The following is a 17,092-nucleotide window of genomic DNA, read 5'->3' on the forward strand; positions in this document are numbered from 1 at the left end:
TATCACTTTTGTTTCATGTAATAAGGAAAATAAATTTGGTATTTAACATCCATAACATCCAAAAAAATAAATAAATAAATGTTTTCATTTACAAGTTACAATAGCCTTCATATGAATATAATAAATGACCAATGTCATGTTTAACCAAATGCACGGTTGTGACTGCTTGCTCATGCACTTCCTGGATACACAAGCCCCAAAAATAAATGTGTGCATGATTGTAGGCCATTTTGCACAGAGTAAATGAGATTGACATATTTTAATCCTTTGATTTGTGTATACGTATCGAATGATTATCAATAAGCTTGGAATTCGATTAAAACGGGGACTTGTCCTCCAAACAAAATTCAACAACACTGGTCTCCCTGATTGACATTGGCCTACGTGCATGTGGTGAAGTCCTGAGAAGTGGACTTTACGATCTTACCTCAACTGACATTTGCTGTAGTTGTGCCAGGGGTCATTCTTTGCACGAACTCTCACTCCTCCCCTCCAAAATGTTGCCCCAATCTCTGGTTGCGTCACGAGTCGCGTTTGAGTTAATTCAAACCATATTGAGAAAAACGTAAATACGACCCAAGTTCCTCCCCCGGTCTTGTGCAGAGAGTGGTTTCTGGGGAGTGAAGATCCTCTGGTACTTTGCGAAAAGTCGCAACTCATTTTGAATAGTTTAATTTTTACAAGTACATAATTCAATAACGCGCAATGGCTGGGCTGAAGGTAAGCGCACTTTGAACTATGTACTAGTGCTTGTCTAAAGTAAAAATGATCAACTAAATACGTAGTCTGTGTGACTATTACAATGCAGCCTGTTTTCATTTTTGCCTTTTTAAAATGCTGTCCTCGGATACTCTTTTTCAGACATTGTGTTTGTTCTCTTTATACAGACAGACTTCATAAAACAACCTAACAATGTTTTGGAATTATGCTGCACACTTCACCCGTGCATCCTTATTACAGAAATAGTGATTCGAATCTCTTTTGAGTCGGATCTTTGGAATGAATCAGAATCGTTTGACATAACTATTAGTAGCATTAGACAAGATTAAATAAAAGCATAACAAGGTTTTTAAGTAAGGTATTCCTTTACTCCATATGAAGCAACCTGCATTTTTCAGAAGTTTTTGAGATGACAGATGAATCCGATTTTACATGAATTCCATCGTGTTTACCAGAGAAAAAAACAAAAAGAAAATTGTGATAGATTTTTCATTTTTGGGTGAACTATCCTTTTAAATCAAATACCACAATCAATACAACTTTTTAAAAAGCAAATTATATACAATGTTGCAGGCACAACGCTCAATTTGTTCTATGAACTAATTTATTTGAGGATTATTCAAAAGAACCGACTCGTGGAGGTGAGTAGAACTCCGCATCGTTTCATGAGGAGGATCTGAGGGGCGTTTCAGTCTGACCAATCAGATAACTGGAATCTGCAGCTGCCCAGATGAGGTTAATCTCGGCTCCGCTGTAAATATGCAGGATACATATAAAACTTTTGCAAGTTTATGATCGCTTTTCCAAACCATTAGACTACTCGTTTTATAAAACAAAGTCCTAATCTGGCATAAGGAATTTAACATAATTATGGAGCACTCTTTTAGATGGTATTAGATAAACGCAAACAAATGGCCAAAATTTGTTGTCAGGTGTTTTTCAGCCGATTTTTTTCCTATGAACTATTATGAATTCTTTGTTACGTTTAACCCCTCGAGAGGATGTGTTTTCAATTAGCCCATGCAATGTTTGAGGTTTTATGAGCTGCTCTGGGCATTGCTTATGCAACATGACTAAGCATATCTGTGTTGTAGCTGAAGGTGGAGATGCTTGGATGGTGCTCCACAGCTTGTGTGTGTTGGTTTTCTTATCCTGTATGTTTTGAAAACAAAGTGAATTCACTCGTCCAGTAGTAACACTGTTGAATTACTGTGTTTTAGTACATGAGTGGCTTTGGCAATGAATTTTCCTCTGAAGACCCTCGCTGTCCAGGATCTCTACCTGAGGGACAGGTAGTGCCAAAACTTCACCTTCACCGTCTTCTTCCTGACCAATTAACAAGACAAACCAAATGCTCAGTTTACATTATTGTCTTTCAGAACAATCCCCAAGTGTGTCCATATGGCTTATATGCTGAGCAACTCTCTGGCTCTGCCTTCACTTGCCCACGCTCAAGCAATAAGAGAAGGTATATGTTTGTAATAGAGTGGTCAAACATTAAACTTTATTTTACTACGGGGACTGGTTAATGCTTGATTCTGATTGGCTGACGAATATTTTAAAGAGGTTATTTTCAGATAAATGTACAGATAAAGTAGTTTCAGTCAATTCTTGACCACATTACAGTTCCATATTATGATATTATTGTCCAAAAACTAAACAAAAGACTTTGATTGAGATGTGGAAGAAACTAGAAGTAAATACAGCATGTGTTTATGCACAAATTCTTGTCTAATGTCCTACAACAGCATCAAACACCACATTTTAACAGTGTCTTTAGCTGTGGTAACTTCAGTATAAGCAGAATAATGACTTCACCCTGTTGGATTATTAGAAGATAATGCACACCCATGAGGAAATTATTTCTCCCTTGTAAATACTGAAATGTGTTTGTGTTCATAGCTGGCTATACCGCATTCTGCCCTCTGTGCGCCACAAGCCTTTCACTCGGATGAGCTGTGGAGATCTGACCGAGAACTGGAATGAAGTAGAGCCTGATCCCAACCAGCTCAGATGGAAGCCATTTAACATCCCCAAATCTTCAGAGAAAAAAGTGGATTTCGTATCGGTAAAGATGTCATAAATATGTGGATCTTTTTACATTCATATTGAACTATTTCTCAGTCTCAGAGATGCGTATTTGATATTTTCAGGGTCTACATACAGTATGTGGAGCTGGAGATTCGAAATCCCGTAATGGAATCGCCATCCACATGTACTCCTGCAACACTTCCATGACTGACAAGTCGGTTTGAATCAGATTTAATTTACTAATCAATATATAATAAATTCTCAGTTGAATTTTTTTCTTCCCAGCAAATAATTTTGTGTTTAATAGATGTCTAATAGACATCTAAATGTAGACAGCTTAACTAAACTTGGGCTGTCAGTGAAAATCTATTAGACATCTAAGAATAGCCCAAAACTAGACTAGTCATCAAATAGACAGACACAGTAAGACAGACTTTATATGTGTAGTCATTCATTTCTGTTTATTTGATGACTAGTCTAGTTTTGGCCTATTTTTAGAAGTCTACTAGATTTTCCCAATAGTATCTGGATGCAGCCTTTATGATACAAGATGAGATTGCATCGCTCAGAGATGCAATGTCAGACACAATCAATAAAGCTAGTGACATCACTGTGAGGGGTAGGGTTAGGGGTGGAATTAGGTGAGCGCATTAAAAAGCATTGGATGCAGCCAGACCCCTCTCAGATTTTCACTGACAGCCCACATTTAGCCTTGTTTTAGCCAAGATGACTATGTTTAGACGTCTATTAGACATCTTTTAAAAATGATTGCTGGGTTGTGAGTTGGTACATGAATTTTTATTTTTTACAGATGTTTCCAAAATGCAGATGGTGATTTTCTCATTGGTAAAATAAATTTGTTTTTCTTTCATAATTAATATCTGAAACAGATCAATTTTCAATGTTTCTAATCAACGCTGCAATCTGTGTTTCAGTGCCTCAACAAGGCGAAATCCTGATTACTACAGAATTTGGAAAGATGATGGTGGAGCCCAATGAGATTTGTGTCATTCAGGTGTCACAATCTAATATCTATAAAAAAAGTTAACATACAATAAAAGGGTGGTGGCTCAGTGGTTAGCACTGTCACCTCACAGCCAGAAGATTGCTGGTTTGAGTCCCAGCTTGGCCAGTTGGCATTTCTTTAAGGAGTTTCTTTTTGCATCGGTTTCCTCCAAGTACTCCGGTTGCCCCCACAGTCCAAAGACATGCGCCATAGGTGAATTGGGTGAACTAAATATCCTGTAGTGTGTGTGTGTGTGTGTGTGTGTGTGTGTGTGTGTGTGTGTGTGTGTGAATATGAGAGTGTGTATGGGTGTTTTCCAGTATTCACTTGCAGCTGGAAAGGCTGCTTAAAGCATATGTTGGAATAGTTGACGGTTCATTCCGCTGTGGCAACTCCTGGTAAATCAGGGATTAAGCCGAATGAAAATGAATGAATAAAAGCTATAATTAAGAAATAACTGTTTAGTTGATTCAAATAGAGTCAAATAATATAACATTTTACATAACCATTTTCTATTTGAATAGATTCGTAATATCATAATAAAAATACAATAAAAGGGACAACACTCAATTTGTAAAACAATTGTATTATTTATTTGGACAAAATCGATAGATTTCATGGCCTATAGTCAGTATTGTTTTACATTTTTTATTCTTTATAAAGACACTGTTTTGATTGTAAATTTTGCATTCAATATATATATATATATATATATATATATATATATATATATATATATATATATATATATATTAGTAATGTTGCCATGAATAAAGCCAATGATCCTGATATGGTATTAAAACAAAAATAATAGAATATATGAACAAATAAATATATGTAATAAAATGGGTTTCCTGCGAGTACTCAAGTTTCCCCCTCAGTCCAAAGACATGCGCTGTAGGTGAATTGAATAAACTAAATTGGCCGTAGTGTATGAGTGTGTGTGATTGTAAGAGTGTATGGGTGTTTACCAGTACTGGGTTGCAGCTGGAAGGTCATCCGCTACATAAAACATATGCTGAAATAGTTGGTGGTTCATTCCATTGTGGCGACGTCTGAAATAGAGACTAAGCCGAAGGAAAATTAATAAATAAAAGCTGTAATAAAAAAAAAAACTTTGTATTTGATTTAAATAGAGTAAAATAGTATAACATTTTACACAACCATTTTCTATTTTAATAATGATTTTATGTGGGGAGGTTTAACCTTTAGTTTAACCTTTAATGGATAGAATAGTGCAGAGAATTGACAAGAAATTATTGGGGATGGAGAGAGGGGAAGAGTTGGCAAAGGACATCGAGTCAGGAATCGAACTCGGGTTTCCTGAGCACCATAGTGCTATATGTCAGCGCACTTAACCGCTAGGCCAGGGGTGGCTAACCCTGTTCCTGGAGAGCCACCTTCCTGTAGATTTCAGTTGCTACCCATGTCAAACACACCTGAACCAATTAATTAGGACCTGAACACCACATGATAATTACAGGCAGGTGTGTTTGATATGGGTTGCAACTGAAATCTGCAGGAAGGTGGCTCTCCAGGAACAGGGTTAGCAACCCCTGCACTAGGCTATTGGCGCCGACAACCATTTTCTATTTTAATATATTTGTGATATCATAGTAACTAATAATAGCAAGAATTAATTAACTGCAAGCATCTTTTAAGTGAGGTTTATTCATAAACTAATTTTGAGAGGATCACATGCTCATCATTGCTTGCGGCTGGTCCCGCATTATCCAATTTATGATTCACCAATCAGACAATTCCTAAGTCACTATAAATACCCTTAGTTCTATATAACAGTCATCTTTGTTTTGAACAATCCCTTCTTCCACCCCTACTCCACCTCCTTTCCTAGATGGGTGGCACGGTGGCCCAGTGGTTAGCACTGTTGCCTCAAGCCAAGAACATCAATGATCCTAGTCCTTACCAAGCCAGCCAACGTTTCTGTGCGGAGTGTACACGTTCTCCCTGTGCTCACATGGGTTTTCACCAGGTTCCCCAGTTTCCTCCCACCGTCTCATAACATGCAATCTAAGTTAATTGACTAATCCAAATTAGCACCATAGACATGCACCTAGTAAGTAGTTATCTCTTAAAAGCAATCACTATCTGTTCATTAGATACTGCAGCAGGGGAGTTCTCGAGACTTACCTGAGCTCAAACTCCCCTCACCTTGCAAACGGGAAGGAGCCCCGGGCTCGAAGATCTTATGAGCTCAGGGCTCTCTCCCGGGACAGGATGCCAAACAAGCTTTATAATCAATCATCAGCTAAGTGTGAACTCTTGAAATTATATAATCTTTTGTCTTCTCAGCAAGGAATGCGTTTTAGTGTCGACGTGTTCGGAGAGACCCGAGGATACATTTTAGAGGTGTTTGGTGCTCATTTCGAGCTGCCTGACCTGGGTCCAATAGGTATGTACAACACTACGTTTTATAATGCATCCTAATAACACATTGCTTTCAAGAAAAGCCTATTCATTTACATCTACACCGCAGGGGCAAATGGACTGGCAAACCCCAGAGACTTCCAAACCCCCGTGGCTTGGTACGAGGACCGCACTATAGCCACCGGCTACACCATTGTCAACAAGTACCAGGGAAAGCTCTTCTCATGTCAACAGGTGCTGAGAAATTATCACAGCATTAATATCTCTCAATGCTAACATTGCCGACATCAATAAAGCACTGAATGTTTATGGATTAGGAAACAGCTCATGCAGGACCGTTCATTTTGGACTGAATCCGTCTTGTCGAGTGAATAATTGACTTGTTATGGTTGTCAGGAGTAAATTAAAGCAGGCTGTATCACTCATTGTAATGAAAAAACGCATCTAGAGCACATCCATACAGTAGCTGAGCAGAAAGGTCTCTCCATCTGTACGGTGCTCGCTTTCCTTCAAGGAGAAGCTACAGCCTTATCCTGTTGTTTTGTCCTCCAACTGAGTGCTAAAATTGCTTAAATTAGCTTATTATTTGCTTGACTGGGAAAATATGTTTGTGTTTTTGTGTGTATGAGTTTTTTTTTAATAGAGTCTGGTAGAGTTATCTCGAGAACTGTTATGCCTGTGAGATTACAAACCTCGGGGTCCCAGAAACCCCAGGGTGCACCGAGAACGTCTTTGTGCGACTGAATGTAACTGTAAAAACAGTCATGTTCTTGTTCGAGTTGCTTGTTGTGTGTACAGTTGTGACTGAGGTTTTATCTGGTGTGTGTTTGTACATGTGGGTGGGTTTGAAACAACGGGAGGCCGCGTGAGGGTCAGGACAGCAGGCAGTCTCTCCTGTAATGAATTATATTGATTTTGCTGGCAGCATTCAAAATGTGTCTCCTGCAACATTATCAAGCGAAAGGTGTATAAAATTGCGCTGTTTTTAACGAGGACTTCTCACTTCGCAACCTAGTATTTCGAGAACAAGAGTATATAGCGACTAAACAAAATGATGTGGCTTTATTGAGGATATTGATCGGATGTCTTAGTGTTTTGAGATTGACATTGCTATTGATTATATATTCGGCGCTTGCAGAAATTCATTATGTGGTTTGTCATTACAGTACACATGTTTTTGTCCTTTTAAATGTGCTCTAATAGGACTTCTCGCCATTTAACGTGGTGGCGTGGCACGGAAACTATGCACCGTACAAATACAATCTGGAGAACTTCATGGTCATCAACTGTGTGGCGTTTGATCACGCGGTGAGTAGTTTGTTTCAATTAATATCTTACAATCATAAGATTTATGCAGTTAATCAAATTAGCTGTCTTTATTTCTAGGATCCATCGATTTTTACCGTTTTGACAGCCAAGTCCACTCGGCCAGGGGTGGCCATTGCAGATTTTGTCATCTTTCCTCCTCGTTGGGGTGTGGCTGATCACACCTTTCGGCCTCCTTACTACCATAGTAAGTCTGCATGTGTTGACAACACATTTTTGCCAGTGTTGGGGGAAACCCGTTTGAAATAAGGGGTCCATTCTTCTTACTTCACCTAAATAATCTAGGATGATTTGGCAGATCCTGGATCATTTAATCTTGACAACTGATCTCTGGCTAATTTGGTTCTTCAAACAAGTTTACGAATCAGATTATGTCTGGATGAGAGCTGAGATCGCTACACGTGTTGATAAGGACAGATGTATTGATTCTTGAAATCATGATAAGCAGTGTAATGATTGGCTGATGGCACAGCAGGGTAATGACATCATCTGATTAATATTCAATTATTATTGTGAGCAAAATTACATAAACTGCGTAGTAAACTTTGTTAGATATGATACACAGTAAATTTACACACTTGTGGGCTACAGGCTTTACACTTACACGTGTCAAGAATATTTAACAATTTATTTAATTTTACTTTTAGAGCAGATTTATATAAATCACTTTTTTTTTTTTAAAGATTTATTTATGGCCTTTTTTAGATAGGACAGTATTGAGACAGGAAGCAAAGTGGGAGAGAGAGAGGGTTAGGGAAATGTCATCGAGCCGGGATTCGAACTCGCAACGCCCTGACGTGCTTTTGCACCATATGTCGGCACGCTAACCACTAGGCTATTGCGCCAACATAAATCACATTTTTAAAAAACTATTTACTATTTTCCCCCAGTGTATATAACCCATAGGTAGGAAAATATCAGCATGCAGTACATACTTTCAGTATTACTTCTGCTTGAAATGACCTGATCTAATCCTGTTTCTATTAAATAAGCCTGCTCCCGAGCAGATTTAAGCTACCAGACCTGTTGCTGTAACAACTCGGCTGGGTTATGATGAACAAAACAATCCTGGTTTGTTAAAATCATCAATAACAAATCCTGTTAATTGAGTAATCCACGCATGAAGAACAGACCCAAGATGTCAAACTACACCTCTAAAAATGTAGCTCGTTACACTTCAAGTTCTTAAAAGGAGTTACGTTGAAACAACTTTTTTCAGGTGTATATTATTTACAAAAATGTGAATAAATGTTTGTTTTAAGTTAAAAATTTGGTACCTAAAAGCCGTACATTACAATTGTCAACGTTAAGACTGTCAAAAGTCAAAATAACAAACTGCAACAAATCCTAGCAAGCAGTTTGTTGTTTTTTAAATAGGTCTAATAAATATCTAATAGACATTTATTGTCTTAACATAATTGTCTTGGCTAAAACGAGGCTAAATTTGGGCTGAGAGTGAAAATCTAATAGACACCGAAGATAAAACTAGACTAGTCATCAAATAAACAGAAATGAATGACTACACATAAAGTCTTTCTAATCAGTCTATTTGATGACTAGTCTAGTTTTGGGCTATTCTTAGATGTCTATTAGATTTTCACTGACAGTTCAAGTTTAGTCAAGCTGTCTACGTTTAGAAGTCTATTAAACACAAAATTGTTTGCTGGGATGTAGCATTGCAATAACTAAAACGTCACACAACATTCTAACATCAGGTCAATTGCCAACTGTTAGAATACTTTATAAATGGAATTTCAACTGTTGTTAATAGAAATGGACTATATAACAGTAATAAATAAATGTAAAGCCTTGAGATGGGTGGTTTACCATGGCTGTAAAAGGGTATATGCACAGCTAGTTTATTCCCCTACTGATAATCTTCTGGTGAACAATGTATGTGACTTTAAAATTTTATACTGTTTCTTTTACAGCATCGATGTTGTAATGTCAATAAAATATAATCCGTTTAAATGATTTCAGCTATCATGAAGTTTTTCAAACATAAAATGAGATGAAAAGCCGTTTACATGTACGCGTCTGTCAGGATCAGCAGGCTAGTGCAGAAGCTCCATTGAATATACTGGGGTAAAATAAATGTTCATATTTTAAAGACATGACGTGGAAAAATGTAATTTAATGCAGTGCTTCTTTTACGTTTTGAGACCCACTTTATATCATATCTCAATCTGGCGGTGGCGATCGTTGATTTATAAAGAAAACAGACCTTAAACACAGTGATTTTGTAACGTCATACAGCTCACCGCAAGCATTTGACCCAGGTTACTGAAAAATTGTAATTCCTTCTGCATATACCCTATACACCATTGTAGCATGTGCTCTTGTAAGATAACACTGTGCTGCATCAGACCATTGCAGGTTTACTAAATGAAATGTATCTGTTGTAAAGCAACTTCGCTACTTAATAAAAAATGTAGCTAGCTAATGGCAAAGCTACATTGTATCGTTGTTTTTAGTTGCCGAACTACTGAAGAATGTAAATGAGCTGCTCCAAAACACGATATTCACAGTGTTTCAATTTGTATTGCTTGCCCTAAATACTATGTAGCTCTTGACTGCATGTATCGTTTCCCAATTTGCACACTATTCACCCTAAATAGTCTTTATTTTAAACTGCATACCTGGGCTGTGTCTTCATTTGAATGCTGTCTATCCTAGTATTTAAAATTAGTATTATTCTTCCCCAAATTGTAGAATGTTGAGCTGGATGCAGATGTGCAGATCCAGTCACACACAATCATTCACATTCAGTCATTGTCACTTAATATTCAGGTAACCAAGTATTTTGGTGTTGTCATCGTTTACTCACCCTTGACTTGTTCCAAAAAACAGTTAAAAATTTTTTTTTCTGTTGAACACACAAAAATAAGATGTCCTGAAGAACGTTGGAAACCTGAAAACATTGACATCAATAGTAGGAAAAGGAGACTTTAAGCAACACATATGAAGAGATGATGCCAACCATCGAGGACACAACACATACACTTATTACACTCTATTAAACGTACATATGGACATCACCTATATGCTGTAAGATTGCAGGTTAACCATGTCTGTACAGGGTTCAACGCTAAGGATTGTTTTCTACTGGCCCAATCGGACCAGTGGTTCAGATTTTTACTTGCCCTGCCAATATTGTCACTGGCCCCACCAAAAAAAAGTTAATAGCTATTTCTTAGCCATAAATAAAAAAAAATGTCAAAATGTTTGTAAATCTAGAATTAAAATTTTTAAAAAATGTTAATAAAGTGTTTTGCAAACAAAAGTAGCAAAATGTGCAGGTATTTTTTTGCAAAACAAAAGATGACTGACCTGCCATCCTAACGGCAAACTGTACAAAACATCACTTCATTTTTTTTAGTCGTGGTGTACCCTCGTAAAAGTCTGGTTCCAAGACGTTATACACAAATGTTTTCGTTTAGCATCATCACTCGATGTTGCCGCCATGTTGCTGTCTCTTAGCTGTACTGGTTGTTATGGAAAAAAATAACATGCTCACAACACCCAATCAGATAAGAGGAACCGAGAAGGTAGCATTTGAAGGCTTAAAAACACAAACGGTTTCTGTATTCTGTCTGTATTTGCACGCAATTGACAAATAGTCACAGGCAAATTAAACTAATAGTGACAGGGCATTAGTGGCCCAATCGGGCCAGTAACGATCCTGTCTACTGTCCCGAGCATCTCACACGCTGGCCCCGGGCCATCGGGCAGTCCTTATTGTTGAGCCCTGCTGTATATAATAACTGGTATTTGATTGTAACTTGAACTTAATTTGATTGTAATGTTATAAAGTGCACCTTTTTTTGTATAGCTGCTTTGAAACAATAATTGTAAAAAGCATTACACAAATAAACTTGAATAGGAAAAACAAACACTATGGAGGTTAACGGCTACATGTTTCCAACATTCTTCAAAATATCTTCTCTTGTGTTTAACGGAGTCAGAATTGAGTAAACGATGGTATTATGTCTTAACAGTAGGCACATTGGGACTCATTGAGCATTACATTGAAAGCAAGTGAGAATTGAGACTAAGCTCAAGAGCGCCCTCTGTCTGTTCTGAAAGGGAACTGCATGAGTGAGTTTATGGGCTTGATCAAAGGCCATTATGAAGCCAAAGAAGAGGGGTTCCAGCCTGGAGGAGGAAGTCTTCACAGCATCATGACTCCACACGGCCCTGACGTTGACTGCTTCGAGAAGAACAGCACTGCTCTTCTCAAGCCAGAGAGAGTTGCTGAGGGCACCATGGTAATGTTTATTATGTATCTGGTTTTGTAATACATCAAAGAAGAAAATCTAATTCTAAACTGTACTGTTTTTGATAGGCTTTCATGTTCGAGTCTTCCTTCAGCATGGCTGTGACTAAGTGGGGTTTGGAGACCTGTCAGCGTCTGGATAAAAACTACTATAAATGCTGGGAGGCATTAAAGAGTCACTTCAATCCAAACTGGAAACCCAGCAGCAAGTAGAGCCCATGGTTAAACCTCGACTGAAATATCTGATTCACTCATAATGGTTTTATCTGTGAGAGGTTCAGTTAATCCCAGATGTTCTGTGCATTTAGAATAAGAACAGCCATACAATTAAATGAAATTACAAAAATGCAGTTGGTGCTTTTCCTTTTTCTTTAATAATAGTAATGACGTTTCAACAATAAGGTGTTTAATATATAATTACAAGTACTGTTTGTTGCAAGAAACAGCGAACTGAGAATTTTAGGATGACAGTTTAAAGGGGCGTTTATAAGTCCCGGCATCTATTTTGGAATCCCTTTTGTCCTAGAAAGAAAAAGAAAACAAAATCTGGTTCATAAAGTCATTTAACCTTTGCATTTTTGCTTAAAATGAAACATTTATTGATTAATTTGAACAAGACATTTTTATTTCTGTTGTTGATTTGTTTTTTTTGTGTGTTGGTTTGGTGATTTGTTCAATTTTCTACATGAACACACAAATTTTAAAATAAAACAGATATAATTTATGTTCAGGGGTTTAAAAAGCCCATTTGGCTGATATGGAGAAATATAAAAACCCTCTTCTGGTGGTCCAAACTAACAATCAGCTATTTTTATCAGATATTGTTAAAATCAAAAATTTACATTTTGCTATGTTTAAATAGGTTTCTTCATATGTTTCTAATTCTTCAATTAACAGTAATAAAAATACCAAAATGTATTAAAAAACTACATCTAAAACTGCTAATATTATACATTATATTACACTGATTTCCTGCTAATTTATTCTATTTTACTTTGAGTACTTCAGCCATATTTGACTGTGAAAGAAACAAGTATTATGCCAAGCCAAAGAAATAAAATCTAAATTGCGTAAATATTGCGCATTTACCATAAATTCCTTTAAAATTCTGAGCAGTAAACAAACAGCAAATATATTTTATGTATGGTATATTTTGTCATTTCAAAAAGTAAAAAAATAACTAAAAATAACTAAAATGATATTTAAATTATACAGTGCTCAGCATAATTGAGTACACCCAATTTTGAAAATGAATACTCATTTCTCAGGGAATATAGGCAATGTATTTTGGTGCATTTAAACAAAACAGATTTATTAAACAGATATAACTATCAAAGTAATATTTTAGTCACCAAACATATTTACAAATTGAAGGATAATGAAATTATATTCAAGACAACCTACAAAATTTAAACTACATTTTTCTTTTTTGCTTCTCTTGATTTTTACTTTTTTTCAAAATTTTATTTGTATTTAATGTTTTACTGCAACCTAAATTTGGGTGTACTAGTTTGAAAGACCCAACCCTCACTGACAAGGGGCTAGAATTTGTCCCATACATGAGCTTATTTGTCCTTTATTGACTGCTGTGCCATTCTAAATTATGAAAATAACTCATCGAAAAAGGTTGTTGTGACTTCAGCTAATCCGTTTGGCCAATGAAAACAATATTTTTTCATGATTTCAACATCCAGCTGAGCAAGAAAACGCACAATCTGATGTAAGTGAAGTCATCTTTCACTATAGTATTGTTTTTAAAAAGAGAAAACATTTTACAAGTGACTTTTATTCTAAATCTTGGACCTTATTCTTGAAACAAAAAGTGATCAATAAAAAAAAAAGCCAAAAGTGGCCCAATATCATAAGTAATTTGAATACTACTTTGGCTATTGTTGTTGTTATCCATAATTTTTCAAATGTATTTTTATACAAAAGAGGTCACAAAAATCGTGAAGCTTTACATTATTATTTTTTAATATAATTTTTAGTTTGTTTTAATTTTTATTCAAATGGCCAAATTCTGAATTGAATGTGCCGGCCAGTTTGTTGTTTGCACAATTAATGACAATAGGTTACAGTTTTTAATTTACAACTTTAACAGATTCCTATTTTTTACTTATGATATATGATATTTTTTAAATGCAATTTTATTACAAGCATTTATTCATATATCTTTATTTTAAATCATTAGGAAATATTATTGGTACTTAAATAAGCGTGTGTTATGATGACCACCCGATAAGCTAATCTAGCTAAAAATAGAGTTTAAAATGTCACTAAAATGCACTACTTAAATCTCATTATTATATAGAAAATGAGGCAAATAACTAAAAAAAAGTTCTCCTTTTTGAGAAAAAAAAGAACCAGCCTATTCACCAGGCTGGCTACTGGCTTGAATATAATAATAAATGAAAAAAATAGAGCAAAGTATACTACACTGATTAACTAAAATCAAATTTCACAGCAAAAAACCCTAAAGCGACAAGCAGTGAATTGGTCTATTTCCAGTGTGTGAATAATACATTGACTTTCAGGAAGGTCAACTTTTTTGGTAATAGTTTGGTTATACATGCTTTAGTGAAACAAAATTATGAATACTTAAATTACATCTACTTTATCAATAAAATGTATACATTTTCAGCGTTTTGAGGGATATTCAGTGACTATTTTAGATGTTACTGTAGGTCAAACTATACAAATTATGTGTCTAATTTTCCTTTTTTAGGCTACATGCAGATACAAATACCTATTTTACAAGGAACATGTTTTGTGAATACTTAAGATGTCTATCGGTGCTCTCGAACTGCCAGCTTCATGCATTCATAATAGTATAAACCACTATAGGGTGGGTCAAATTTTTATTTATATTATACACTTTTAATTTTTAATATTTAACATATACAGTAGATCAGAGAAAGCTATTTCTTACTATTAAAGGGCTGACACCTATACATTTTGTTTTAATGTCCTTTAGGGGGGGGATCAAGCATTAATTAGGGGGATCAATCCACCCCCAACCCCCCTGTAATTCGCACCCTGTGTATTCCTACTCACCCTGTCTGTCTTCAACACAAAGTACAAGAGCACCAGAGGTAAAGCTCCAAAAGCCACGCCAATCAGTGATGATTTAGTAGATGGTCTGAAATGCGGGTACACGATATTACGTGCATGCAGCCACCTGGTAAGGGCAGGGTCTTCCTACAAATAACAACGAGCAAGTTTATCAAAGCTATCAAGTTACCTTCCAGATCAGTATTTTAAGGTGACACATTTAAACCAATACATTTATCCATAATGCAGAATGTATATAAATATAGTAAACATGCTCAATCCAAAATGTAAACTTCACATTAGCGACGTATGTGGATCAAAACAAACTGCTAAAGTATAGTTGCTAGCCTCCAGCAGTGAAGGTCACTCAGTGAGGGCTCATTTTAACGCAATATAAGCCTCGAAGACATAAATGTAGACACATAAATATCTATTACAGCATGGCAAAACTATACCTTTACTATAATATAACGGCGATATATACTTAGCATCATAGTAACTGTTGTAATTTTTAAGCTAATGTTCGCTTGGTCTTACAATCAGCTCTTTGCGGTAGGGGTTGTTGAGCTGCATCTGGTACTGTCTCTTCATCTGAGACCGCAGAGCCGTCCGCTCCTCCTCCGCCCGCCGGTACTCGGGGGAAAGATTGTAATACTCGTCCGGGTCTAATGTTTTTGGAAGTGTGGCCAAAGGAGCCGGTTTATATTCTCTTAGCCTCGACATGTTTGCTAACGGGGACACTCACACGGCCCCGACAACAAGGAGGAATCTGATTGGCTGCGCGTCACGTTCATGAGTCTCGCGGTATTTGAGAAAATCTCGTTAAAGTGGTTTGCAGTTTTATTATAATAGACGATCTTAGACAACTTGAATATTATTGAACCTATCTCAGTTTAGCTAGGTGCGACATTTCAAAGGTTATATTTTACTTAAAATGCTTATTTTATTTATAGCGACAAGGTCACTCAGGGGTCAAGATTCACAGCAAGAAGGTCGCTGTTTCGAGTCCCGGCTGGGTCAGTTGGCATTTCTGTGTGGAGTTTGCATTTTCCCCCTGTGAGTTTCTTCCAGGCGCTCAGGTTTCAGTCCCAAGACATGCGCTACAGGTGAATTCATTTACTCAATCGTTTTCTTTTCGACTTAGTCCCTTTTATTAAAAGTAGTGTATGTGTGTGAATGAGTGTGTATGGATGTTTCCCGGTATTGGATTGCAGCTGGAATGGCATTCGCTGTTTATTATATACTGGAATAGTTGGTGGTTCATTCCGTTGTGGTGACCCCTGATGAATAATGGTACTAAGCCGAATGACATTTCTATTTGTAATACATTTTTGAGCAGGGTCAAAAGATTAATTCATTCATATTAATTTAGATTTTGGAGATGTCTCTCTTCTTCTCACTGATGCAGCATTTATTTGTAAAAAAAAAATTATAAAAAATAATTAATATTGTGAAAAATTATTGAAATCAAATTACATTTTAAATGTTTGATTAATCAAGAGGATATTAAATTGACCAATAGCGACAGTAAAGACAGCTGTAATAAAACAAAAGATTTGATTTCAAATGAAGTGTTATTTTGAACTTTCTGTTCATCAAGAATCCTGAAAAATAAAATGATTTTACACACCCACACACAACAAAGAGCAAAAAACAGCTAAAATGCCAAAAATTCTGTATTGACTTACAGAAATACTTGAAAAATCATTTTAAAAAATTAGGCTATAATGTCACAATAATACAGTTTTCGAATTATTTTTGATTGAAACAAATGGAACCTTGGTGAACAGACAAAACATTTTCTGAACTTTAATCAGTAGGGAGAGTGGGTACGGTTGCAACATAGGGCAGTTGCAATAACACTTATTCCTCTATTGAGGAATGAGAGTGATGATATTCTTCCCACATATTCTCAGTTAGACCTATCTTCAATCTGAGAAATCAGCCATTTTTGACCGTTCCTTCAATATAAAAACAATTTTAGGTAAAAAATAATAATTACTCTTTCAGAAGTTTTTCTTGTTCAGAAAATCAAATTTGTTTTTTTTAAACATTATTCATTCGTAAAGTTTAAATCCAACTGAGTATTGTAAAACTCAATAAGTTAAGGCAACTCAAACCATTCGAGGAAACTTTGCTACAAACCACTTGAGTTTAACTAATCTATACGAGTACTGTGAACTTACTCCATTTAAGTTGAAGTAATGAGGTATTTAATTTAATCATTACCTTTAACTCTGAGTTCAAAACTCTTTTCAAATGAGTAGAATTAACTTTCAATCAATTTTGAGTTA

At 36.1% G+C, this 17,092-nt stretch overlaps 3 protein-coding genes across 4 annotated transcripts in view; 2 read left to right on the forward strand and 1 right to left on the reverse strand.

The window, feature by feature from the left end:
* The first annotated feature begins 598 nt into the window (after nucleotides 1–598).
* On the forward strand, nucleotides 599–12,097 carry hgd (homogentisate 1,2-dioxygenase). Of its 2 annotated transcripts, NM_152966.2 has the most exons (13): nucleotides 599–720; nucleotides 1,941–2,012; nucleotides 2,100–2,188; nucleotides 2,623–2,788; nucleotides 2,874–2,965; nucleotides 3,563–3,597; nucleotides 3,687–3,766; nucleotides 6,071–6,170; nucleotides 6,255–6,379; nucleotides 7,349–7,453; nucleotides 7,532–7,658; nucleotides 11,558–11,739; nucleotides 11,817–12,093. In NM_152966.2, the coding sequence occupies exons 1-13, from the start codon at nucleotides 706–708 to the stop codon at nucleotides 11,958–11,960; spliced, it is 1,332 nt and encodes a 443-aa protein (NP_694498.2). In that variant the 5' UTR covers nucleotides 599–705; the 3' UTR covers nucleotides 11,961–12,093. The 2 variants fall into 2 exon arrangements, with proteins under 2 accessions (NP_694498.2, XP_087164244.1); XM_087308118.1 differs by lacking the exons at nucleotides 599–720; nucleotides 1,941–2,012; nucleotides 2,100–2,188; ... (2 more) ...; nucleotides 3,563–3,597; nucleotides 3,687–3,766 and adding an exon at nucleotides 4,539–5,117 and having other exon boundaries at nucleotides 5,284–6,170; nucleotides 11,817–12,097.
* Nucleotides 12,098–12,102: 5 nt separating this feature from the next.
* On the reverse strand, nucleotides 12,103–15,537 carry ndufb4 (NADH:ubiquinone oxidoreductase subunit B4). The gene is given in 3 exon segments (NM_213033.1): nucleotides 12,103–12,269; nucleotides 14,802–14,945; nucleotides 15,336–15,537. Coding segments are annotated over 3 exon segments (393 nt in total). The 5' UTR covers nucleotides 15,522–15,537; the 3' UTR covers nucleotides 12,103–12,206.
* Nucleotides 15,538–15,569: 32 nt separating this feature from the next.
* chodl (chondrolectin) overlaps nucleotides 15,570–17,092 on the forward strand; it is a 54,657-nt gene continuing 53,134 nt past the window's right edge. Inside the window, exon 1 of the mRNA XM_087308615.1 lies at nucleotides 15,570–15,904. The gene's annotated coding sequence lies outside the window, so the exon portion shown is untranslated. The remainder of the gene's footprint in view (nucleotides 15,905–17,092) is intronic.

Source organism: Danio rerio, chromosome 24 (assembly GCF_052040795.2).
Source record: "Danio rerio strain M-AB ecotype USA chromosome 24, GRCz13ab, whole genome shotgun sequence".
In the NCBI taxonomy this organism is placed as follows: Eukaryota; Metazoa; Chordata; class Actinopteri; order Cypriniformes; family Danionidae; genus Danio; species Danio rerio.